Genomic DNA, 27845 nt, shown 5'->3' on the forward strand with positions numbered 1-27845 from the left:
GAGGTTAGAAGGCGGTTCCTGTAGACTGCTGCAGTGAGATATCCGCGATGGCGGTCCGGGCTGGTTTGGTTGCTTTGTTGGTGTTTGCTGTATTGACCGGGACAACAGGCGGACCTCTGCATGCTCAGTGCTCGGTGGAGTGGTAAGTTCATCAGGATCGAGTGTCGGATGTAACCATAGTGAATGCAGCCAGGCAGCAGGGAGTTGTAATATATCCGCGAATTGAGCGAAATTCCCCAACGCAGAGGGCTCGCAGTCCCATGACTGCCTTCCAATACTCAGCTGATTCTCACCTTATTATGGGCTCGATGGGCTGCACACTACACGGTTCTACCATTGTCCATCACTGTAGTGGCAAGTGGGCGTGCTGGTTTGTTGATCGATACAGATTGTACTCCTTTTCTCAATTGTGTGAAATGTTTTGATGTGTTTTATGTAAGTCCTCGTCATGTGTATCACTCTTAACAACTTGTGCAATTGCTTATTTTTACCTGTAGGACATTTGGCATTCCTTGTAACAGTGTTTATCTGGAGTTAGTGACACAAATTAAAGCGTGGAGGACAGCTGATAACTGTGCTCAGGGGGGAGAGAAGTGCCTGTACACAGTAAGTGTTAAACGCTTAATCTTCGGTTGCTTCCATTTAGTCAGCCATCCTATCCAGTTTTTAGACTTTCCTTGGAATACATTTACCCATCTGAATGGAAAAATCACAGCAGCAGTTGTTGTAACTTAGATTTATGCTGAGTAGCTTAGTAGCGTCAGGAGGAGATAGGATGTACCGAAAGTGGGTTTTGAAAATTGAGCAGTAAAGTAGGTTTTGTGTAAAATGTTTTGCAGTATTTTACTTTCATAATCACTTTTTTTATAGTCTGTAATTTGTAAAAAAAAACATCATTGGCCAAGTATAGTGATCACTGCTGATCTTAATAGTTGATCTAGGAGATCTAATGACCTTTGTGGTGAAGACTATAACTTTTTAAATGAGCATTGCCCCACATTGCACAGTTTAGAGTTTCTGCAGATTAAACCATTCATGCTGTGGATCACATCAAGAACATTTTCACAGATGGCAAACCTGGGAATAGAATGCACAAATACTTATTCAGCATAGAATCCCTACAGTGTGAAAACAGGTCATATGGCCCATCGAAACCACACTTACTCTCCGAAGAACATCCCACCACCCCCAACGCCAAATCTCTGTAACCCTACCTTTCCTATGGCTAAACGACTTAGCCTGCACACCCTTGGATACTCGGGGCAATTTAGCATGGCCAATTGACCTGATCTGCACATCTTTGGACTGTGGGAGGAAACCGGAGCACCTGGAGGAAACCCACACAGACATAAGGAGAATGTGCAAACTCCACACAGACAGTTGCCATAGGGTGGAATTGAACCCGGGTTCCTGGCCTTGTGAGGAAGCAGTGCTTTTTGTTCTATTTCAAAAAAGAAGGGGACATACACATGGAAATACAAGCTGATTTATTATGATTAAACTTAAAACTTAAGATGTTTTTAAGTTAATTGAAATATCATGTTTAAAAATCTGGTAACTACTTTAATCAAGGCATTTAATAACATCTCACTTTCTTCAGGGCCAGGTTAGTTGTTCAATGATAGTTTTCATTCAGATCATCAGGTTTTCTTTAAAGTTTATACCGAATTGAATAAATCATAACTTTCAATAGTTTTGTTTTACTATTCATTCATAGGATGTGGCTCGCATTTATTGCCTGTTCCTAGTTACCCTTGAGAAGGTGATGTCCCTTCTTAAACCACTGCTGTTCACATGCTGTAGGTTGACACATAATACCCTTAGGGAGGAATTCCAGGATTTTGACCCAGCGACAGTGAAGGAACGGCGATATATAGTGAGTGCCTTGGAGAGAAAGTTGCAGATGGTGGTCTAATGATGGCATTATTGAAAAGGTCTTGCTACATCAACTGACTTCTGTGATTGCTGGCTCTGCAAGGTAATCCCATTGCAGATTGCAGCAGGATAAGTGTAACAGACTGTAACCCAGGCTGTGTGCCTTAATAGACCTCTGTGCAAAATCTCCGAGTAGCACCGCATTCAGAAGGATAATGACAGTGAGTGCTGGCAGCTTGCTGTCAAAAATCATGACTTTGAGACAAATGCTTGGCATCTTGTAATGTAGAGGGATGAGGAGACGAATGGGAATTTGGGCAAATTCTTCTGAAACGAATGTGGTACCTTCAGTATATGTACGATTAACAAAAGTTGGTTGATGACTTGGAAGCATTTTATTACTTCTGCAGAGTAAGGTCAAATGATTGTCTGTTGAGTTGTGTGTGGAAAATCTTTAATGTCTCTTGACTTTTACTTGAAAATCACTCAAACTGATATTCCAACCTAGGGCTGTTGTCTTTATGGTTCAAAGACTGCTATACTAGATTTGTTTTTCTATGTAATGTCTGCTCAGAGCAGTCTTGAACATTCATTATCTTCAATGGGGCAATTGGGTGAGATGAAGCAAAGAAACTAGAGTAAAAATATGCAAATGATCTGGATAGAAGATGGGTTAAAATTGACTAATTTTCCTGTGTCTTGATGCCAAAAAACTGTCTGACACCACAATGGCCTCAAACACTGCTGGAGTGAATGAAGCTGAAGCAAGAAGGCCCTCTGGCAAGAAGCCCTTCAGCTTGTCAGGACCTTCCAGCCAGCAATATACCTCTATGGTTGCCCAACCAAACCTCCAAAGCCAACTGGCTTCACTGCTGCTCAGGTATGGGCCTGGAACAACACTGAGACATACTGGGAGGGAAAGCAAGAACAAAAAATCCTTTTGGGATATTATTAATTATATCGTCATCACATGTGAGTGGCCTATTGCTTATTTCTGGCCTGTTGCCTATTTTGGGTCACTCTTCTACATTGGGTTGATATTATTGGGCATAGATATGCCTGAGCATCCAAAGAAACTCTTAAGATATCAGAGCAGATTTAGGCCGATCAGCCCATCATGCCTTCTCCACCATTTGATCATGGCTGAAATGTTTCTCAACCCCATTCTTCTGTCTTCTCCCCATAACCCTTGATCACCTTACTAATCAAGAACCTATCGATCTCTCATAAATACACTCCGTGACTTGGCTTCCCCAGCCCTCTGCAGCAATGAATTCCACAGGTTAACCAGCTTCTGGCCGATGAAATTCCTCCTCATCTCAGTTCTAAAAGATCATCCCTTTGCTTTGAGGATCCTAGTGTCTCCTCCTGGTGGGAGCATCTTCTCCATGTACACTGTATCCAGACATCACCGTATTCTGTAAGTTTCAATGAGATCAACCCTCATCCTTCCAAACCCCATCAGGTACAGACCCAAATTCCTCAACCTCTCTTTGTCCTTCATCCCTGGAATCATTCTTGTAAATTTCCTCTGGACTCCGTCCAATGCCAGGACACTCTTCCAAAGATACAAGGCCCGAAAGTGCTCACAATATTTCAAAAGCAGTCTGACTAGTACTTCTGTGCTCTTTGTATTTTAGTCCTGTTAAAATGAATGCTACCCATTCCACTTGCCTTTCTAACAGCCAACTGAACCTGCATGTTAACCTCAAGAGAATCCTGAATTCGAACTCCCAAGTCCTTTTGTGGATCAGATTTCCGAAGCCCTTCCCCATTTGGAAAGTAGTATACACTGCTATTCCAACTACCGAAGTGCATAACCTCACAAGTACCTCACACGAGAGTTTTATTTTTGTATTTGTGGAGCGAGAGGAGCAGGTATGTTCTGCTAAGCTCTACTGCAAAGTCCATCTGGGAACTTGTCATTGGCCCTCTCTCTCCCTGGACTTATCAGATGATTGCAGACTATTTTTATACATTAAGTAATAAAATATTGGACACTAATTGTGGTAATGATAGATTGTTGGACTTCAGTAAAGCCTTTGATAAGGTTCCACAATAGACTTCAGTAAAGCCTTTTATAAGGTTCCATATGGTAGGCTGTTGGAGAAAATGCAGAGGCATGGAATTGAGAGTGATTTAGCAGTTTGGATTAGAAACTGGCTTTCTGAAAGAAGGCAGCGAGTGGTGGTTGATGGAAAATATTCAGCCTGGAGTCCAGTTACTAGTGGTGTGCCACAAGGATCTGTTTTGGGACCACTGTTGTTTGTCATTTTTATAAATGACTTAGACGCAGGCATAGGTGGACGGATTAGTAAATTTTCAGATGAATTTAAGTCGGTGGAGTAGTGGACAGTGTGGAAGTGTGTTACAGTTTGCAGGGGGACTTGGATAAACTGCAGAATTGGGCTCAGAGGTGGCAAATGGAGTTCAATGCAGCTAAATGTGAGGTGATGCACTTTGGGAAGAATATCAGGAAGGCAGAGTACTGGGTCAATGGAAAAATTCTTGGCAGAGGGATCTTGGAGTCCATGTACATAGATCCCTGAATGTTGCCACCCAGGTGGATGGTGCTGTTAAGAAGGCATACGGTGTGTTAGGTTTCATTCATAGAGGGATTGAGTTCCGGAGCCACAATATCATGCTGCAACTACACAAAATGCTGGTGCGGCCACACTTGGAATATTGTGTACAGTTCTGGTCCCCATATTTTGGGAAGGATGTGGAAGCATTGGAAAAGGTGCAGAGGAGATTTACCAGGATGTTGCCTGGTCTGGAGGGAAGGTGTTATGAGGAAAGGCTGAGAGACATGAATCTGTTCTCATTGGCAAGAAGAAGGGTAAGAGGGGATTTGATAGAGACATACAAGATGATCAGAGAATTAGATAGGGTAGACAGTGAAAGTCTTTTTCCTAGGATGATTGCTTCAGCGTGTAAAAGGGGGCATAACTACAAATTGAGGGATGATAGATTTAAGACAGATGTCAGAGGCAGGTTCTTTACGCAGAGAGTGGTAAGGGTATGGAATGCCCTACCTGCTAATGTAGTCAACTCAGCCACATTAGGGAGATTTAAACAATCCTTAGATAAGCACATGGATGATTTTAGGATAGTGTAGGGGGACGAACTGAGAATAGTTCACAGGTCGGCGCAACATTGATGGCCGAAGGGCCTGTTCTATGTTGGTAAAATGTAACTGCATTCTCCCTCTCCGATTCTATTTTGATTTAATCCCTCCACTTGCTTCATCACTTAGACATTGCCCTTGTTGAGAAGTGCACTGCTTGTCACTGGCCACTCGGGTGTTTCCTTCCTTCCTGGTGGTGGAGAATGAATAAACTTCTTCACGCGTTGTTCTTCACTGTGCCCTACACCTGCACATCCACAATATGGGTGATGGGGAAAAATAATCATTACCACTGTTAGGCTGTAGTGTAGGGGTTTATATAAAAAAAAGAGATTAGATTTATTGGTGATGGAATACCAGCCTTGATGCAGTTATTTCACCAAAAAAAATGTAACCGCTTTCTTTTGTTTTGTGGTTTGTCTTAAATGACTCATGGTTCATCACATGAGCTCTGTGCTGCTCTTGGCTTTGTGGGGACATGTGTGTGTGTGTGCGTGTTTGTGTGTTTACTAAATAAATTAACTGAACAAACACATTGCTGTGAGTGCTTTGCAGAGAGTTGATTTATTTGAATAAAAATAGAATGCAGTAATCCCGTGAGTCCTGTAATTATATATTAGATTCTCACTGACAATAAATTGAATAAGTTTTCTTTTTTGATATTCAGCGAATTTTTGGGACTTTCGACATGATTTGTACTTCCTCTTAAGTAGCCATGTTCCTGTGAGCCTATATAGTAAATGCCAGCAAGGTATTTCTTGCAAGTCATCACAAACAAACTCACTCCCTCTTCTATTAATGCTTTTGGAAAGCACACACTAAGACTTGGATCCAGATGATCTATTTGGGCTAATAATAAAAAACCCCACCAGGAAAAGTAGCATTGTAAGCATGATAAGGGTGCTACAATTCTTCCATCTGAAAAAAATAAAGCTATATAACTTCCTTGGGCTTTCTATGTCAATGTGGTATGATTTGCTGTACTCAGTACACAAAATCATCATCTTTCTTTGTGGGCTGAATCTTATGTTTTTTGTAAGGCTGTACCAGTTTTGATGAGGGTTTCTCTCAGGTCAAGTGCAATCTCTTGCCATATCTTACTGAGCCCACCCCACTATCTATCCCCACCCAGCTCTAGCCCCATTTTACCAAGCACAACTCTCAGGAAAACACACCACTCGTTAGATATCTGATGGAAGACTAAGCATCCCTGGTCCCCGTGCCATATCTGAGCACTGACATCCTGAAGTTGCCCTCCTCGGTGATGCACATTCATTCGGAAGATATCTGATAAGGGAGTGATCCGGAAGTCCTCGTGGATGGGGTGGTGCAGAGGAGGGCCTTCCTCTTCCAGGAGGACCAGCAGGAGAGGCCATAGCACCTGACCCTGACAGCCTGATCTGAAATTGCCACCCAGGTCTTGTGGTCTCCTTTGTGCAGAAGGATGGCCAGCTGTGCCAGAGGAAGCACAATGACCTCTGCTCTGCCAGGGTAAGTGCCTCACTCTTCTCTCTCTCTGATACACCACCCTCTCTGCTGCTGCACCCACCTCCTACCAAGCCTCTTGCTCTGCCGCTCTTACTGTTGCCTTCAACATCTTCCCTCTCATCTCTCATTTTTCATTTGAGTGGGAGCAGCGGCCGAGGAAAAACGAACCCGGGAGACTACAGCTAAGGTAAGACAGTTTGTTTCAAAATTACTTACCTGTAGCGGGCAGCGGAAGTGAGGTTGGAGCGCATAGCTGGGCGGGAAGGCAAGTGATTAGTATTTGAGTGGGTGTGTTCTAGACCCCAGGTTATTGACTCAGTGTTCTTGTTTTTGGAGACAGTGTACAGTCATGGCAGCACAGGCGGTGGAATGTTCCTCCTGCAGGATGTTTGAGGTAGGGGTGACCACCGATACTCCTGCCGACTTCGTGTGCAGGAAATGCAGTCAGATCCTGATCCTCACCGAACGAGTTAGGGAACTGGAACTGGAACTGGATGAGCTGAGGATTATTTGAGAGGCTGAGAGGGTGATCGATAGAAGCTACAGGGACATAGTTACGCCAGAGAACAGAGGTAGCTGGGTAACAGTTAGAGGTGGGAAGGGGAAGAAACAGGCAGTGCAGGGTTCCCCTGTGGTCGTTCCCCTAAAAAATAAGTATGCAGCTTTGGAAACTGTTGGGGGGGACAGCCTTGCAGGTGGAAGCTGCAGTGAAGGGGTCTGTGGCTCTGAGATTCAGAAGGGAAAGGGGGAGAAGAAGAGAGCGCTAGTTATAGGGGACTCTCTAGTTAGAGGGACGGACAGGCGGTTCTGTGGACATGGGCGAGACTCTCGGATGGTTTGTTGCCTCCCGGGTGCTAGGGTCCGAGACGTCTCGGACCGTGTCTTCAGAATCCTTAAGGGGGAGGGTGTGCAGCCAGAAGTCGTGGTACACATTGGCACCAACGACATAGGTAGGAAGAGGGGCGGGGAGGTCATTCAAGAGCTCAAGGAGTTAGGCTGGAAGCTAAAAGCTAGGACAGACAGAGTCGTCATCTCTGGGTTGTTGCCGGTGCCACGTGACAGAGAGGCAAAGAATAGGGAGAGAGTGCAGTTGAACACGTGGCTGCAAGGATGGTGTAGGAGGGAGGGCTTCAGATATTTGGACAATTGGACTGCATTCTGGGGAAGGTGGGACCTGTATAAACAGGACGGGTTGCACCTGAACCAGAAGGGCACCAATATCCTGGGGGGTAGGTTTGCTAGCACTCTTCGGGGGGGTTTAAACTAATTTGGCAGGGGGATGGGATCCGGACTTGTAGTCCAGCAAGTAAGCTAGCTGTGTGTCAGGATGTCCAAGACTGTAGGGAGGCTGTGGAGAAGGTAGCACTGACAGGGACTACTTACAGACACAGAGATGGGCTCAAGTGCGTATACTTCAATGCAAGGAGTATCAGAAATAAGGTGGGTGAACTTAAGGCGTGGATCGGTACCTGGGACTACGATGTTGTAGCCATCACGGAAACATGGATAGATGAGGGACAGGAATGGCTGTTGGAGGTTCCTGGGTACAGATGTTTCAGTAAGATTAGGGAGGGTGGTAAAAAAGGAGGGGGGGTGGCATTGCTAATTAGAAATGGTATAACGGCTGCAGAAAGGAAGTTTGAGGGGGATCTGCCTCTGGAGGTAGTATGGGCTGAAGTCAGAAATAGGAAAGGTGCAGTCACCTTGTTGGGTGTTTATTATAGGCCCCCCAATAGCAGCAGAGATGTGGAGAAACAGATTGGGAAACAGATTTTGGAAAGGTGCAGAAGCCACAGGGTCGTAGTCATGGGCGACTTCAACTTCCCAAATATTGATTGGAAGCTCTTTAGATCAAGTAGATTGGATGGGGCGGTGTTTGTGCAGTGTGTCCAGGAAGCTTTTCTAACGCAGTATGTAGATTGTCCAACCAGAGGGGAGGCCATATTGGATTTGGTACTCGGTAACGAACCGGGACAAGTGGTGGGCTTGTTAGTGGGTGAACATTTTGGTGATGGCGACCACAATTCTGTGACTTTCACCTTGGTTATGGAGAGAGATAGGTGCGCACAACAAGGAAGTTTCTACAATTGGGGGAAGGGAAATTACGATGCTGTAAGACAGGATTTGAGGAGCATACGTTGGGAGCATAGGCTGTCAGGGAAGGATGTGGTGGAAATGTGGGACTTTTTCAAGGAGCAGATACGACGTGTCCTTGATATGTATGTACCGATCAGGCAGGAAAGAAATGGTCGTGTGAGGGAGCCTTGGTTGACAAGGGAGGTTGAATGTCTAGTAAAGAGGAAGAAGGAGGCTTACATAAGGTTGAGGAAACAAGGTTCAGACAGAGCAGTGGAGGGATACAGGATAGCCAGAAGGGACCTGAAGAAAGGGATTAGGAGAGCTAAGAGAGGGCATGAAAAATCCCTGGCGGATAGGATCAAGGATAACCCCAAGGCATTCTATGCGTATGTGAGAAACCTGAGAATGACAAGAACGAGGGTAGGTCCGATCAAGGACAGTGGTGGGAGACTGTGTATTGAGTCGGAAGAGATAGGAGAGGTCTTGAACAAGTACTTCTCTTCAGTATTTACGAACGAGAGGGACTGTATTGTTGAAGAGGAGAGTGTGAAACGGACTGATAAGCTAGAAGAGATATCTGTTAGGAAGGAAGATGTGTTGGACATTTTGAACAACTTGAGGATAGACAAGTCCCCCGGGCCTGACGGGATATATCCTAGGATTATGTGGGAAGCAAGAGAGGAAATTGCAGTACCGTTGGCAATGATCTTCTCGTCTTCACTGGCAACGGGGGTGGTACCAGGGGACTGGAGAGTAGCGAATGTTGTGCCCCTGTTCAAAAAAGGGAATAGGGATAACCCCGGGAATTACAGGCCAGTTAGTCTTACTTCTGTGGTAGGCAAAGTAATGGAAAGGGTACTGAGGGATAGGATTTACGAGTATCTGGAACGGCACTGCTTGATTAGGGACAGCCAGCACGGATTTGTGAAGGGTAGGTCTTGCCTTACAAGTCTTATTGAATTCTTCGAGGAGGTGACCAAGCATGTGGATGAGGGTAGAGCAGTGGATGTAGTGTACATGGATTTTAGTAAGGCATTTGATAAGGTTCCCCATGGTAGGCTTATGCGGAAAGTCAGGAGGCATGGGATAGAGGGAAATTTGGCCAATTGGATAGAAAACTGGCTAACCGGTCGAAGTCAGAGAGTGGTAGTAGATGGTAAATATTCAGCATGGAGTCCAGTTACAAGTGGAGTTCCGCAGGGATCAGTTCTGGGTCCTCTGCTGTTTGTAATTTTTATTAATGACTTAGATGAGGGAGTCGAAGGGTGGGTCAGTAAATTTGCAGATGATACAAAGATAGGTGGAGTTGTGGACAGTGAGGAGGGCTGTTGTCGGCTGCAGAGGGACTTAGATATGATGCAGAGCTGGGCTGAGGAGTGGCAGATGGAGTTCAACCCTGCCAAGTGTGAAGTTGTCCATTTTGGAAGAACAAATAAGAATGCGGAATACAGGGTTAATGGTAGGGTTCTTGGTCAGGTGGAGGAACAGAGGGATCTTGGGGTCTATGTACATAGATCTTTGAAGGTTGCCACTCAGGTGGATAGAGTTTGTAAGAAGGCCTATGGAGTATTATCGTTCATTAGCAGAGGGATTGAATTCAAGAGTCGTGAGGTGATGTTGCTGCTATACAGGACTTTGGTTAGGCCACATTTGGAGTACTGTGTGCAGTTCTGGTCGCCTCACTTTAGGAAAGATGTGGAAGCTTTGGAGAGGGTGCAGAGAAGATTTACCAGGATGTTGCCTGGAATGGAGAGTAGGTCGTACGAGGATAGGTTGAGAGTTCTCGGCCTTTTCTCGTTGGAACGGCGAAGGATGAGGGGTGACTTGATAGAGGTTTATAAGATGATCAGAGGAATAGATAGAGTAGACAGTCAGAAACTTTTTCCCCGGGTACAACAGAGTGTTACAAGGGGACATAAATTTAAGGTGAAGGGTGGAAGGTATAGGGGAGATGTCAGGGGTGGGTTCTTCACCCAGAGAGTGGTGGGGGCATGGAATGCGCTGCCCGTGGGAGTGGTAGAGTCAGATTCATTGGCGACCTTTAAGCGGCATTTAGATAGGTACATGGATGGGTGCTTAATCTAGGATAGAAGTTCGGCACAACATCGTGGGCCGAAGGGCCTGTTCTGTGCTGTATTGTTCTATGTTCTATGTTCTATGTTCTATGTTCTATGCCCTCCATATCACTAAGTCCGCATGTCCTTGTCGCTGCCCATTTATTTGTCTGGGACATCTCACCACCTTAATCCTTCCCCCTCCCCTCTGCACCAGCACTAACATCTGTGCCATCCATTTTCAACTCACTCAATCCCTGCCTTTCTCTCATTCCAGGAGAAGACAGCTGACAGGAGTGCAGAAAGGACATGGAAGGATGGAGGAATACCTTACATCGGACTCTTCACCTGTTGAGGAAAGAATGCTTTCCATTGTGGAAGACTGGGACCACTTCTGAGGGGATGCTGATGCATTAATGTCAGGTGAACTGAGGAAGTACCACTCTTCGTTCCTCAGGAAAGCTGCTGTCAGTGCACACCACTTCTAACAGTTGGCTGTGATGTCTCTCTCCCTTGGGTTCTACAGTTAAGAGCAAGATGTCTGTTACCCAAAACAGAAACAGCTCAGTCTGTCAGGAGCCACCTCCTTGACCTGTAAGGAAGACAGTACCAAGGTCTTGGGGAAAGCATCAGCAAGGCACCATGCAGTAGCTCAGATACTGAGAGCTCGGTGGGATGTTTGGGAGTATAAGCTTGTGAGCACCTCACTATGACATCTCCACAGCTGGTAATGGAAGAAATGCTGCAGATCACTGGCACTTGGAAGCCAGACTGGGACCAGGCATCCCTTGGACCCAGGTAGGAGAGGATCCTGCAGACAACCAGAGACTTTGGTCACATGCACAGAAGTGACAAGAGTAGGTATGTGGAACACAATGATATTCACAGCACAGAGACATAGCCACGCTGTGGGAGCTTAGCTGCCACAAGAAGGTAACCACCTGGCTGCCTCTATGGACAAGTTAGATTCTGCTAGAGAGAGTTAGGTCCAGTACCGTCAAGGTCCGCTGGACAGATACAAACACCTGCACTCCGTCACCCTAGTTGTTGGTCCTCTGAACCGAAGATGGAGTTGCAGAGCCTGGTGTGCCCTCGCAGACTCCCTCACAGGGAGATGACGGTGTGAGGAGGAAGCACACCTAGGCTCTTTAGAAGCCTCCTGTCAGGAAATTTCAGAAGAGGCCAGACCCTCCACCTCCAACCTATCCATTCACCTTCCAATCTTGGACGTTGAAGCCAACAAGCTTCCACTTGCCGCTGACAAGAAGACCCTCTGCACATCTGGCCCTCTAGCCAAGGAAGCAAGATGAGCAAAATGTACATAAGACAATGGGGTCTTCTGGCATCCTCACAGTCAGACATCACTATTCTTCCCTTTCTAAAAGTGTGTAGTGTTGAATGTCATATCAGTAATGAGTGGGGCAGAGAGATCTGTTTACTGTCCAGCGCCTGGGTCTGTGTGTACTGTTTTGCTGTCTAAAGGACTATCCATCAGTGGACCCTCCCTCACAGGTCAAGTCACTTGCCCTGCCCATTACAGGTATGGTTGCAGCCATTTTATTCCTCATTGATGTGATGGAAGGTAACATCAAATGCTTGATTGGCAGTGATTACCAGCTCCTACCTTGACATGTCAGTGAGGCCCTGAATATCCAAAGCCCCTTCCTAATGGAGTCATAGAATCAAGAGCTGTACAGCAAGGAAATAGACCTTTTGGTTGTCTATCCATTGCCCGTCATGATCTTATAAACTTCTATAAGGTCACCCCTCAGCCTCAGACACTACAGGGAAAATAGCCCCAGCCTATTCAGCCTCTCCCTATAGCTCACATCCTCCAACCCTGGCAACATCCTTGCAAATCTTTTCCGAACTCTTTCAAGTTTGACAACATCCTATAGCAGAGAGACTAGAATTGCATACAGTATTCCAAAAGTGGCTTAACCAATGCCCTGTACTGTCACAGCATGGCCTCCCAACTCCTATACTCAGTGCCCTAATCAATAAAGGCAAGCATACCAACGCTGTCTTCACTATCCTATCAATCTGGAGTTCCATTCTGAAGTAATTATGAACCTGCACTCCAAGGACTCTTTGTTCATCAGCACTGCCATAGACCTTACCATTAAGTGTAAAAGTCCTGCCCTGATTTGCCTTTCCAAACTGAATCACCTCTCCTTATCTAAATTGAACTCCATTTGCCACCCCTCGGCCCATTGGCCCATCTGATCAAGATCCCATCTGAAGTAACCTTCTTTGCTGTCCACTACACCTCCAATTTTGGTGTCATCTGCAAACTTACTGGCCATAGCTCCTATGTTCACATCCAAATCATTTATATAAACGACAAAAATCAGCAGACCCAGCACTGATCCTTGTGGCACACCACTGGCACAGGCGTCAAGTCTGAAAAAACAGCCCTTCACCACCACCTTCAGTCTTCTACCTTTGTGCCAATTCTGTATCCAAATGGCAAGTTCTCCCTGTATTCCATGTGATCTAACCTTGCTGACCAGTCTACTATGAGGAACCTTGTTGAAGGCCTAACTGAAGTACTTATAGACCACATCTGTCAATATGGCCTCATTAATCTTCTTTGTTACTTCTGCAAAAAACTCACTTAAGTTAGTGAGACACAATTTCCCACACACAGAGTCATGTTGACCATCCCATGAAGCCTCCAGGCTACATTCCTTCCCAGATCACCACCCAACCTGAGCCCACCAACCTCTGTTGTATGAGATGACCATGCCAGATGTAGACCATCCACTGTTTCCAACTCCTCCTCTTCTCCACCCCAGTCCCCCTCTTCAAGTTATGGTGCTCCTGATTGGATGAACTACACTCCTTCATTCCCCTGTTCCTGTTCATGCTTTCCCATATACACCTCATAAAAATGAAGTTGCTGGCCCTTTACAATTGTCATTTCCCCAGTGTAGCCCAACCTGCCCCCAATCCTTACAAAGATTCCTATGCTGTGCTCCACACCTCTTCTCCCCCCACCCCAAACACCGATGGATCAGACCAACTGACCATGGCCCACCCCCTGGAGTAGCCTTATGGACTGTCCTAGTCCAGAAGTGGCTGGGTCACTGGATGATGCCTGTAAATCTTCCCAACTGGATTAGCCAATCCTGGACTGACTGGCTACTCTGAAACCACAGGACTGATTGTGACTAACTCCTAGAACTGAAGACGCACATACATCCTGACCGGGAGCCTCCTGACTAAATGTCTAATGGTGACCAATCCGCCGGACTGGTACAGGAGGCTGCCCTTGACTCACTGTGCTGACTGACGGTGCCTTCATGGACCTTGATGAGGATGTGCCCAGATTTAAGATCAGGCGGTTTGCTTGTTACATACGCAGGGTGTTTGCTGTGTGAGCTGCTGGCATGTGGTGTAGCTGTGAGGTAGATATAGGACAGTGCTGTATGGAAAGATGTAACCCCCCCCTAGACTGCGCATTGCTGATCAGCAAGGCAAGTTGCCTGTACAACTTGGCAATGCAAGGCAAGAATGCTAAGGGCATGTTGAGTGTGCAAGTGAGCAGCCCTGAGATGCAGCCCAGTCCATTCTGTGAACTGGGTGCCTTTCCCTGTGCACAGAGACCTGAACAGCTATTCAGTGCTAATGCTGGTGTGCCTTGCAACGCAGATCTTTCTGTACTTCCTTTTATGTCCTGCAAGTGGATCGGAGAGATATGGTGAATGTTCTTGGGGATTGGTAACTATTTAATACTAATATCTGAGGATAAGGAGGACATGTGTCTGGTGCCCCTTGAGATGTTGCTTGGAGGTTCTTTGCAGCTGAAGTTGCCAGGTACATGCTCGGTCCTCCACATTGAGAATTCTCAGCATCTCAGTTTGCTCACAGCAGTGGCTGGACAGGAAGCAACAAATTAATGAGGTGAGATGTGCAGTTAATAAGATTGTTAACAAGCAATAATAGACAACCCAACACTCTCTAGTGAGAATCTCACTTTGATGCCCAGAACTTAAAAATATGTGATAATGTAAACTTCAGATCTTTAATAACTGTTCATTAACTGAGAGAAGCTGCAAAACTCTGTCTGGAACAAACTTAAGGGACAGGACAAACTGTTACACAGAGATTGAAAGCAATTAGCCATATGTGGAAGAAGAAGGAGTCGAAGCTATATAAATAAAACTGTTTTAACAGCAGCTTGACAACTAGCTGCGTTATGCCACAAAGACAAATGATTGCCTTGCAGAAGAATTTAAGCAGTTAATGGCAGGACAGGCTGTGTTTCAAACAGACATCCCAATACCAAATGGGATAAGGAGGCAAGCTGCAGACTTGAGAACTCCAGAGGACTGGTCAACAATAATGTCATACCACAAACTTGCAGAAAAAATTGTACAATAATTCAACTCCAGGATTCTTAAGGAGCAGAAGCTGGGAGAATAACTGCACTGGATTGAACCTTGGACCCATCCAGAGACAGACACAGTTGTTTGGAATTGTAGTTACATTCCACCATTAATTAGATTGGGTTGAGGCTTAACTTGCTTACTTGAGGAATCTTACTTTGGTTACTATATGTAATAAAGTTTCAGTCATTGCTTCAGTATTTGATTGTGAGATTTCTTAACAAGTAGCTGAATTCAGGATAGCTTGTGGGAATTTTCTGCAACCATAATGGGATGCTATTGATGTCGAGATATCTTGCTGATCTTCATGTATGATTTTTGTCACATTTTTTTTGTTGCCCACCTCATGCAGGCCATGATAAGATTCTGCCTTAAATCTGTGTTTGTCTATTCTCTAAACACTACATACCCCCTTCTCTGCTGCATGCTGTGGGTTAGGTTGCAAGGCCATGTACTGGTACCTCATTCCCAGGATTCTTAACACACTGTCTAAAGTGACAAAGTTTAAAAACAATATCATGCCACATCAGGTTAGGGTCCAACAGGTTTATTTGGAGGTACAGGCTTTCGGAGGGCTGTTCCTTCATCAGGTAGCTAGTGAGGTAGGATCATAGGATACAGAATGTATAGTAAAAGATCAAAGTGTCATATAACTGATGCAATGTTCTGAACAGACCTAGATTGATGTTAATTCTTTAATTACTTAGAATGAGGATGCAGGTTTTGATTTACTGATTTGCAAAACCAGAACATCTTTCAAGTCATATTCCCAAGATACTTTTCTTTAAATAAAACCTTAAGTTAACTTCTCAGCTCAGACGGTGCATATCTCGGGACTGTGACTTGAAAGAAGTTGAGATTTACATGTTAATGAATTGAAATCTGCAACCCATTCTACATAATTAACAGCAATCCAGGTTTGTTCACACATTGCATAAGTTGGATGACACTTTGATCATTTACTATAAATTTTGTGTCCTATGATCCTGTCCACTGGCTATCTGATAAAGGAGCGGTGTTCTGAAAACTTGTACACTTTCAATTAAAGCTGTTGGACTATAACCTGGTGTTGTGTGATTTTTAACTTTGTCCACCCCAGTCCAACACTGGCAGCTTAACATTAAAATGATAAATGTTGGTTTGCATAGCTAACTTGATCTTGGCATCACAAACACCCACACACTGGTTGCACTTGCATCAGGAATGCTGGTTTAATTTTCCCCATCTGTACCTTGCCCAGGAGGAGCAAGCAGCATTAGCATGCCCTTTGCAGAGATCAAGACTCGGTCCTGACTCATCTGGGACCCCTCACCCAATATCAGAGTAGGAAGGAAGAAAAGCTGGAATAGAAAATATCACTTAGGTGATCTCTCCGACCTCTCTCCGAATTCTTAATTATAGAGTCATAGAGATGTATGGCATGGAAACAAACCCTTCAGTCCAACTCGTCCATGCTAACCAGATATCCCAACCCAATCTAGCCTCACCTGCCAACACCTGGCCCATATCCCTCCAAACATATCCCTCCAAATCCTTACTACTCATATACCCATCCAGATGCCTTTTAAATGTTGCAATTGTACCAGCCTCCACCACTTCCTCTGGCAGCTCATTCCATATACGTACCACCTTCTGTGTGAGGATGTTGCCTCTTAGGTCTCTTTTATATCTTTCCCCTTCCACCCTAAACCTATGCCCTCTAGTTCCGGACTCCCCCACCTCAGGGAAAAGCCTTTGTCTATTTATCCTATCCATGCCCCTCATGATTTTATAAACCTCTATAAGGTCACCCCTCAGCCTCCGATGCTCCAGGGACAACAGCCTTAGCTTATTCAACCTCTCCCTATAGCTCAAATTCTTCAAACCTGGCAACATCCTTTTAAATCTTTTCTGAACCCTTTCAAGTTTCAGAGTTGCACGCAATATTCCAACAGTGGCCTTCAGTTGAAACTTGGCTTCTTAACGCCTCAGATATTCTTCTCTACATTGTGACTGTTAAGCACTTTGTGACATTTTATTTGATATTAAAGGTGTCATATAAATACAAGTTGTTATTGTAAAGCATACCTACAGTTTTTTTTGAGAGCTCATTTAAATGTTACATGGGAAATGCAAATATATCTTGTAGTACACTGAGCAGCTGGAAGGTCAAGGTTCAAGTCCCATCTACCCTAGAGGTGTGTTGTAACTTGTCTGAACAGTTTGATGAAAGTAACTGCTGCTAGCAGCTCTAAGGAGAAAACATCATGGATTGACTTTCGTAACTAATGCAACTTCTTTCTGTAGATACTAGTTGCTGAGGAAAGATCATCAACCTGAAGTGCTAACTGGTTTTCAACAGATACCATTGAGTATTTCCATGGTTTTCTGTTTTTATTGGCTACTAATTTGTTAACTTTCTCCCCTTCTCATAGCTGAAGTCTGCAAATGAACATTATATCGTTGCTAAGCACACCACTCCAGTGCACAAATATGTGGATAACCTAACATTCAAACTGACTTCCTCTTTTGACAAGAGATCCTGCTCTGTCTCTGTAAGTAATGTAACTATATTTTTGCACACTAACTCACAATGTTGTTAGCCACCAATAGGAACTATTCCTTTATACAGGATTCTGTTCTTGAAAAGTTCACATTTAATATGCTTTGCCTGATTGCCAGTTGGTAATTGTTTGAACTAGGGACGTTGTATTTAGTACCTCTTTAAAATGTGCTGTGAATATTATATACATCCTGCCCTGATCTTCTATGGGCCACCAGCTGTCTTGTCATTACCATTTTCTGTATTGAAATTAGAGTTTAAGCAAAGATTTAATAACATTTTAAAACATGAGGGAGATAGAAGAAAATAAATTCAAAACTTTAATGATCAGGTTAATGTCACTTACATTACTCTACATATTTTCAGTAGTTTTACGATAATAATGTTTTGTTGAGAAAGGAATTGCATGAGTTGAAAAAATACAAAGCACAAATAGACATTCCTACACTTATTGCGTTTAAGGATTAAGATGACACTTTATTCAAACCTTTACTGGAGAGACCCTTTGATGCTTTCTTCCGCTAAGACCCTTCTTTTAAAAATTCTTTTTTTTTTGTTCATATTTTTGGTCCCCTACCATATTTTCTCTTGCAATGGTTTGACATATTCTTTTTCAGAACAGAAGAACATGGAGCAGGAGTTGGAGGATTAGCTGTTCAAGCCTGCTGTGCCATTTAATACGATCATGGCTGATCTCATCACGGCCTCATCTCCACGTTCCTGCCCACTGTCCATCACCTTTCAACTCCTTTCTAATTATAAATCTGCCTGTCTCCTCTATACATTTATTCATTGATTTAGCATCCACCACACTATGGGGTAGTGAATTCCATAGATTCACAGCCCTTTTGAGAGAAGTCATTTTTCCTCATCTCTGTTTTAAATCTGCTATCCCTCATCCGAAAACTATGAGCTGTCATTTTAGATTGTCCCACATGAGCAAACATCCTTTCTGTGTCTATTTTGTCAATTTATACTTTTAGCATCTTAGTATCTCAATTCAATCTCCTTTCATTATTCTTATCTCTAGAAAATATAGGCCTAATCCCTCTTAAGACAAAACCATCATCTCTAAAATCAATCTAGTGAACATCCTTTGAATTGCTTCTAATGCAACTATTCCTTCTTCAAGGAAGATCATAGATCATAAAATCCCTGCAGTGTGGAAACAGGCACCAGGCCCAACAAGTATCAAAACTGTACACAATACTCCAGATGTAGCCTTGTATAGTTGCAGCAACATTTCTCTACTTTTACAATCTCTTCATTAGCAATAAATGCCAAAATTCCATTATTATCTATCTTATTACCTGCTGTACTTGCACACTAACTTTTGGTGATTAAGAGATGTGGACACCCAGGTCCTGTTGCATTGAAGCACTCAAGTTGTCTTTCTATTCCTCTGACCAAAATGGATATCCCGACATTTATCACTTGAAGTATATCTGCCAATTTTTGGTCCATTCACTTAGTTTGTAAAGTTCTTATGTCTGCATTGCAACTTACATTCACACCTATTGTAGTGTTATCTGCAACACAATGTTCTTGATGACTCGCCAAGAAATATGTCTCTCATTTCCATTTGTGTAAATGATTTGGATTTTGGCATAAAAAGACTGATGTTATAATTTGCCCATATAAAGGGGCACAGTTGTGAGTGAGGAATTAACTAGCCAAAGGTACTTCTGCTTCAGTAGTTTTGACATCTCAGGCTAACATCTCTATTCCTCCAACATTTTGTTTTCTTATTATAAATATGGTTAACAAAGTGATAATGACCAGATAAACATCTTTATTCCGTGATGTTAATTAATAGTGTTGATTGGTATTAGTCAGGACACAAGGGACAACTCCTATTTTTCTTTGAATTTGTGACTCAGGATCTTTTGCATGCACCTGAACAGGCAAATGGGTTTAATGTCACACCTGAAAATGACATCTCCAACAACATCGTGCTCCTGCAGTTCAGATCTAGAGCATCAGCCTCTGTTTTTGTGCTCAAGACCTGGAGTGCGACTTGAATGTAGGGCCTTGTTTCAGAGACAAGAGTACTATCAATTGAGCCGCAGGTTAACCATGGGTGATGTAGATGCTGAATATATTAGTAAAAGTGTCAGTTATGATCTAAACTGAAGTTGTATATGTTGAGAAAACGTAACACGATGTATTCCTAAATGGTAAATTTCCTAACCAAAAAAGTGACCAGCAATATCTAGAGGTACAGATATTTTTAGATGTAAACTGTGAAGACAAGGTCATGAGTTAAATTAAATTCTTAATTTTATAAATAAAGGGGACTGAATATTGACTTTGAATAAAATGTTGATTAGACCACAGTTTCAGCATTGTTTGGAGTTGGGGTGATAGCATTTTGAATGATACGTAGAGCAATGGAAAGGGTGCAACAAAGGATCACTGGAATGACACTAGGATTCTGACATTAGCCTTAAAAGAAAAGACTTGAAAGTTGGATTTTCTTCTATAAATGGGAGTCGAATAGATGGTTTCAAAATTCAAAACAATTGATAAGATGGACAATGAAAGCAGTTTTAAACTTGTCTGTGAATTGGTAACAAGAAGACGTGTCAGAATAGTAAAAGAGGGAGCTTGAAATATTTTCATATTTTCTTTCAAGCCAGTATGGAGTGAAGAAACATACCAAAGCAAAACTGAATTAGATAAGCATTTTAAAACAGCAAAGGCATGGGTTCTTCACATCCAGTTAAAATAGGAACAGAGGCACCAGCTGAATTTTCTGTGCTTAATTTTAAAGTTCCATGAGGAAAGAATTTCTTGGAGAAATGCTGGGTTTATTGAAAAATGAGATTTGATGGTTGATTCATAAGTCCCGAGAAAATGAGGCTAGGGAAATAATAATGGGGAACCAGGGAGTGGCAGAGGGGTTGAATACATGTGTTACATCAGTCTTCAATGTTAAATAATCAATGGCTTGTAGTAAATGGGAGGAAATAAATAAAATAACCACTAAATGAAAAGTCCAAGGGAAACTTATGTCACCTGAATGTGATAGGTTACATCTTAAGAATTTAAAAGAAGTTGTTCAAAAATAGTGGATATATTGGGAGTAATCTTCCAACAATACTTAGATTCTGGAAAAGATCCAGAGGATTGATAGAGTGCTAATGTAATCCCCTGTTCAACAAAGGGAAGGACACAAAAATAGGGAACTATAAGATAGTTAGCTTAACCATCTGTCATTGAGGAAATATTAAGAGCCTACTATAAAGGATCTAAGAACAGAGCATTTAGAAATACGTAGTATAATCGGCATGGCTTTGTAAAGGGAAAACCATGCCTAACGTTTATTTTGAGGTGGGAAGAAGCAGGATGGATAAAGGTGGAATTAGTTAACTTAAAACATTTAGATTTCCAAAAGATGTTCCATAAGGTACAGTATATGAGCACCCATACTCTTCATTGTCTGTATAGACTTGAGGTGAGCTCCGGGAATCTATCTTCCCCACTGCTTGGTTAGTTCAGCTATTTTATCTTCCTTTGGCACAAAATCTAGCATTGACTTTTTTTAAACTATAAATTGTTATTTTGTGGTCACTTAAGGATCTGTAAATTGCCTGGTGCTTTTCCTCATTGATGCATAGTTATTTGAAAGTTGTGTCACAGGTAGAAAGGGTGGTTAAGAAGGTTTTTAGCATGCTTGTCTTCATTGTTCAGACCACTGAGTATAGGAATTGGGTCGCCATGTTGAGGTTGTGCAGGATATTGGGAGGTCACCTTTGGAGTACCGTGTACAGTTCTGGCCATCCTGCTATATGAAGGATATTAATAAATTAGAGTTTAGAAAAGACTTACTGGGATTTTGCTAGGACTGCAGGGTTTGAGCTATAAGGAGAGGCCGGATAGGAGAGGGCTTTTACCAATGGAGCTTGGAAGGTTGACCTTTTTATAGAGGTTTATAAAATCATGAGGGGCATAGATAAGGTGAATAACAAAGGTTTTTTCCCTAGGGTGGGGAGTTCAAACCAGGGGACATATTTTTAAAGAGAGAGGAGAAAGATTTAAAAGGGAACCTGAGGGGCAACATTTTCACACTGTGGATTGTATGTGGAATGAACTGCCAGAGGAAGTGGAAGAGAAGGGTATAGTTACAACATTTGAAAGACGTTTGGATAAGCACATGACTAGGAAAGGTTTAGAGAGACATGGACCCAAACTCAAGGTAAAAACAATGACTGCAGATGCTGAAAACCAAATACTGGATTAGTGGTGCTGGAAGAGCACAGCAGTTCAGGCAGCATCCAACGAGCAGCGAAATCGACGTTTCGGGCAAAAGCCCTTCATCAGGAATAAAGGCAGTGAGCCTGAAGCGTGGAGAGATAAGCTAGAGGAGGGTGGGGGTGGGGAGAGAGTAGCATAGAGTACAATGGGTGAGTGGGGGAGGAGATGAAGGTGATAGGTTTGAAGAGCTTCAGAGCAGAGGAAATGACCTGGGAGTTGCAGTGGGAGAGGGTCTCCCTGAGATTCTTGTAGAGAGAGGAGGAAAACTTCTTCAAGGCAGGCAATCTTGGACCCAAACTCAGGCAAGTAGAACTAGTTTAGTTTGAGAAACTTGGTCGGCATGACTGGTTTCCGTGCTGCATGGCTTAGACAAAACTCGCCAGAAATTACATCCAAAGAGCTTGGATCAGCATCTAAATTTCAGCAAGTGCTATCTATTACTAACTTATAGCGCCAGACCTTCTGTGCTGTCAGACTGCATGTCTAACATTCAGTTTCAGATAAGCCACAATTTCCTTCAACTAAGTGCTGGAAAGATAAAAAGAAAATTGTCAGCCCTTTCCAGGCCCCATCTTACTTGACTCTGGGCAGTGCAGTGGAGCCTGTATTTTCTACATTTGAAAGAATTTTATCTCTGTCACAATACCTTTATGCTGAAACTTGCCCATCTATTGCAGAAACCCTCACCTCTTCCTATGACTGGCACAGACTGAACTATTCTAGTACTTAACCTGAACAATTTCCAATCCCTTTATCTTTAGTAAGTTTCAATGTATCCAAGCCTTGACCTTCTGCTCTGTAACATAGAAGGTACAGCATGAGTAATCAAATTCAGTCAATGGTCATTTGTAGGTTATGACAAGAAAATAGCGTTAAAATTTCATGGACTGCATGAAATCTTAACTGTTTCATTCATGTCATTTAAGAAAGGACACTATTTAAAGTTAAGTCAGTTTATGACTTGCATGCCCAATATTCCATGCTTAAATCTTAATGCCCTCAAGGTAACGTGAAATGGGTAATAAATACTGCCTTGCTGACAAGTGTGTGCCCTCACTGCTACTGAGAACTGCAAGTTAAATCATCTTCTTTTCAAATTTAAATTCCTCCGTGGTGTTGCCTTTTCTAGCTCGTCAGTATTCCCTTGCCCTGAACAGTTTCCCAGGATACTTCATTTTTCTAAATTCCCAACCTCATGCATTTCTTTTCATCATAGAATCCCTCCAGTGTGGAAACAGGCCATTCGGTCCAACAAGTCCACACTGACCCTCCAAAGAGTATTCCACCCAGACCCATTCCCCTAACCTATTACTGTACATTTACCCCTAACTAATGCACCTAACCCACACCTCTGAACACTATAGGCAATTTGGCATGGCTAATTCACTTAACCTGCACATCTCTGGATTGTGGGAGAAACCCATGCAGACACTGGGAGAATGTGCAAACTTTATACAGACAGTTGCCTGAGGCTGGAATCTAACCCAGGTCCCTGGAGCTGAGAGGCAGCAGTGCTAACCACTGAACCACTGTGCCACCACATCATGCATTATGTGTTCAGTTTGTGAAGATCACATTCTGGGATGCCCTATCTAAATTTAAAAATCTTTTTGTTTTCTTCAAAAGAACCTTCCTAAAACTACTCTCTTTGACTAAACTTTTATTCATCCCTCTAATAATTTGTCCTTGGATACAGCTTTATTTTAGTTCCCCTTACAGTGTTCTGCACTTTGTTTTTAGTTTGCTAAAGAGATAATAAAAATGTATTCCGAAGTAGAGTCATATTAGAATTAAAACATTAATTCTTCATCTCTCCACAATTGTTGCCCGACCTACTGAGTTTCTCCAGCACTTTGTTTTTATTTCACATCTCCAGTATCCACAATTTTTTTTTGCTTTCATTAAACAAAAGTATATTGTTAATCCAGGTGGAAGTATCACACCATCATTATTAATATCCTAAAGATTTGTTTGTGAGGTGCATAAGTGAGATTTTTACATTAATTTCTTTTTAACAAAAATTCTTTTACAGAATAGTAGTGAATGAAATATGAAATAACTTTAAGATATGAATTTGCTACTTCCTCTAAGCTCTTTAGGGTTATTGTTTGTATTGTTGACAAGAGTAGGAAGGAGAGAAATTGTAGAATTGATTTTGGGAATGAGATCCCAATATCCTTTTAAGAGTGGAATATTTTTTCTCTCAACTACAGTATAGTGGTATTGTGTTCTTGGTTTTGGGTGGTTGTTATGTTCATTTGCGATTTATTAGTAATATTATCCTTAGTTGCCCCGAGATGGTGAGCTGCTACCTTTTGAGATTTAGTACAATTGAATAGTTTGGTCATTTCAGAGGGCAGGTAATAGTCAACTAGGTTAATAAATAACTCCAGGCACTTAAGGATAATAGTTTTAATTCCCTGAAAGACATGAGTGAATCACTTCATTGTTTACAACAATCCACCAGCGTCATGACCAATTTAGGAGATGTTCACTGTTTGTTTTAGACAAAACTAGTTTGGGTTTTTCTGTCTGATGTGGTGGATTGTGACATTGCATCCTCAGGATTAGAAATCCAAATCTGCAGATTGTTAGTCCAATGACATAACCGTTAAATACCTTTCAAATGATACTGCATTTACTCTGTTCAGAAGTTCTTTCTCAAACTATTTCTGATAACACACAATCATTATATAGAATTTAAATTTTGATCTATGTCCTGCAGTTTGATCTGATAACTAAGCTAGCTAATTAATCTGATCCAAACTTTTGCAAAAATTTGAGCCTATCAGAAAGAGCAATCTAAGATAGAGTGGTTTCTCTGAAAATCATTCCCATCTCTAGTGTTCTAGACAAGAGTATGACAACAGTTTTGATTTTTTTTTTAAACTGTCCTATTTCTACTAATTAGTGTGCATTTTTGTTTCAGGGATTCTCTGTTTCTGAACTGTGGTATGCAGTCTTTGACTTTGGTACAAACTATTGCAACTTGCACAACCTTATTGAAGGTAAGATATGACAATAGTCATTAATACAAACAATTTTGTCATCAACAAGATAGTTTGTCTTTCCTAATTTTATTCTGTTTTGTTTTTCAGGTAGTGGCTTAGACACAGTTTCTGGTTACAGTGAATCAACAAACGATTCTAAGTGCACTCAGTACTCATCAGCTAATTGTACCATTTACTAAATGACGGTAATTCAGTAATAACTAGGAATAATCAGGAATCTGTACAATACTAATTAACTCAGGGATGCACTTCTTGTTTAAAATAATTGACTTCTGAGTATTATAAAAAGTCTTTCCCCCAATAATAAACTAACAAGCTCTGAGGGATTGAATAAATAAAACAAATTGTTGACACCATATTTAACAGTTCCAGGGAGCAAATATGACACAGTTTAAAGACCATGGGTCCTTTTTAGTTTAAGTTGGAGCTTCATATCATTGGATAAAAATATAGGGAATCTGGACCACAGTATCAGCTAAAAGTGGTGATGGTAGAAGATAATAAATGGGAAGTTTCCTTGTTCATGTTTACTCTGAGTGGCTACAAGAGTTGGTTGGGGACTAGGAATCCTGTACACTGTCTCATTCCCAAAGCCTGTCCCCAGTATCTGCAAGGCACAAGTCAGGAATGTAATGGAATATCTCCCACTTGACTGAATCCATCTCCAACAACACTGAAGCTTTACATTGGCCAGGATGAAGTGGCCTGCTTGACTATCATGTCATCCTCAAAGATCCACTGCCTGTACCACTGATGCTCAGTGTCAGCAGTGTGTATCATCTATATGATGCACTGCAGAAACTTACCAAACCTGCTACAACAGCGCCTTTCAAACCAACAGCCACCATTATCTAGATGGATAAGGGTAACAAATACATCGGAACAGTGCAACTGCTGTTCACCTTCCTGACTTGAAAACATATGCCATTCCTTCAGAGTTGCTGGGTCAAAATCCTGAAACTCCTCACCACTCTCCCAATGGTCTACTTGCAGCAAATGGACTGCAGCAGTTCAAGAGTACAACTCGCCCCCACCTTCTCAGGGTAACCAAGGATGGGCAATAAATGCTGACCCAGCCAGTGATACTAACATCTTGTGAACAAATAAAAAGAAACTCTCAATGTAGAAAATGGATAAGATTCTTTTTGGAATGCAGTATGAAAGTACCTGGCTTTGGATTATTTTCTAGTGCACTCTTAGATTGTAATTATTGAAATTGTGCTATTATTGATTCCTTTCTTCCCCCGTCCTCTAAACATCACAAACCTTATTTTTCCTTTTGAAACTTTCATTTTTCCTGGTGGACTCAGCTCCTTCTAAAGCTTAGTATTATAGATTAGATTAGATTAGATTACTTACAGTGTGGAAACAGGCCCTTCGGCCCAACAAGTCCACACCGCCCCGCCGAAGCGTACCCACCCATACCCTGACATCTACATCTACATCAACCCCTTACCTAACACTACGGGCAATTTAGCATGGCCAATTCACCTGACCTGCACATCTTTGGACTGTGGGAGGAAACCGGAGCACCCGGAGGAAACCCACGCAGACACGGGGAGAACGTGCAAACTCCACACAGTCAGTCGCCTGAGGCGGGAATTGAACCTGGGTCTCCGGCGCTGTGAGGCAGCAGTGCTAACCACTGTGCCGCCCACTATTGTTTTCATCAATTATCTTTTTAATGTAAAATTATTTTGTCTGTTTCATATGTCATTTTCATCTTGCTTGAATTTGATTACCAAAATGCAGAATGGTATTTCTGACAATAACAGACAATTCAGGCATATATGGCTTAATAAACATGCAAAGGAAAAAGAAAGATTTTGCAAATATTTTCCTAAATTCAAAAGAAGATCTTGATGAAGCTTACTTAATGTCATACAACATTTGAGAATCTCTCAAGGGCATGGGGCAAAGTATTTTAGCAATTAAAGTTCATATGCCAGTATTCAAAGGAAGAGAACACATTGCAGAATGTGGAAACTAGAAAGGAATTAAACTTCTACCATCTACCATCATGAGACTGGGAAGGTTAGGTCAGTTTGGATTCATGGCTAGAACAAAACAGTTAGGGCATGTTTGGAATATTGTGTGAATTCTGCCAGAAGGACATGGCTGTTTTGGAGAGGTTGCAAAAAAGGTTCACTGGATGTTGCCTGATTTGGAAGCTTTTAGTTGTGAGGAGAGGTTGGATAAACTCATTGTTTTCACTGGATAAATGGAGGCTGAGGGGTGACCTGATAGAGATCAATAAAATTGAGAGGCATAGATAGGGTGGATAGTCGAGGCTTTTTCCCAGGTTGGAAAGGTCAACTATAAGAGGGCAAAAGTTCAAGGTGAGAAGGGGAAAATTGAGGGGAGAAGTGCAGGGAAACTTTTTCATCCAGACATTGGTGGGTGCCTGGAATACATTGCCAGTGGAGGTGGTGGAAGCAGGCACATTAGCAACATTTAAGGCGTGTCTTTGTAGACACATGAATGAGGGGGAAACAGAGGGACAGAAAGGGCAATAAGTAGTAGATCTAAATAAGGATCAACAGTTGGCACAGGCTTGATGGGCTGAAATGCCTGTCTTGAATGGTATTATTTATTGTATAGAACCATGACTGATATCATTTTCATTTTGAGAAATGGTGGAAAATATCATTGAGGCCAAAACAACATAAAGACTACATTCATCTACCTCGAGAAGGTTTATGACCATATAACTAGGGAAGGAATTTCTGGAGATGTACAAGGATTTGTTGAGCACCTGAGAACTGTGTATGACCGTTATAGGACATAGTTAAGGAATTACAGAAAATATTAAGAAGTTGTGTGATGTTAGTGAGAAATTTGACACTACCTGTCATCCTCTTTTGATTGGTGCATTCTCCATGGCAAAGCCCCCACCAAGTAAAGTTCATATGTCCACGAATCAGAATTTTCTTTCTCTTAAATTCAAAGTAAAAATATTTTCCTTTTACCTTGGTTTTTCTGTTTTATTGTAAGTGCAAGATGAACAGCTTGATCAAATGT

At 42.3% G+C, this 27845-nt stretch overlaps 1 protein-coding gene across 2 annotated transcripts; it reads left to right on the forward strand.

Moving 5' to 3' along the window:
• Positions 1 to 27736, forward strand: LOC140480679 (uncharacterized). Of its 2 annotated transcripts, XM_072575887.1 has the most exons (5): positions 2 to 142; positions 498 to 606; positions 17429 to 17548; positions 24743 to 24821; positions 24912 to 27736. In XM_072575887.1, the coding sequence occupies exons 1-5, from the start codon at positions 48 to 50 to the stop codon at positions 25001 to 25003; spliced, it is 495 nt and encodes a 164-aa protein (XP_072431988.1). In that variant the 5' UTR covers positions 2 to 47; the 3' UTR covers positions 25004 to 27736. The 2 variants fall into 2 exon arrangements, with proteins under 2 accessions (XP_072431989.1, XP_072431988.1); XM_072575888.1 differs by lacking the exons at positions 17429 to 17548; positions 24743 to 24821; positions 24912 to 27736 and adding an exon at positions 1718 to 7362 and having other exon boundaries at positions 1 to 142.
• The last annotated feature ends 109 nt before the right edge of the window (positions 27737 to 27845 follow it).

This window comes from Chiloscyllium punctatum, chromosome 8 (assembly GCF_047496795.1).
Source record: "Chiloscyllium punctatum isolate Juve2018m chromosome 8, sChiPun1.3, whole genome shotgun sequence".
Lineage (NCBI taxonomy): Eukaryota > Metazoa > Chordata > Chondrichthyes > Orectolobiformes > Hemiscylliidae > Chiloscyllium > Chiloscyllium punctatum.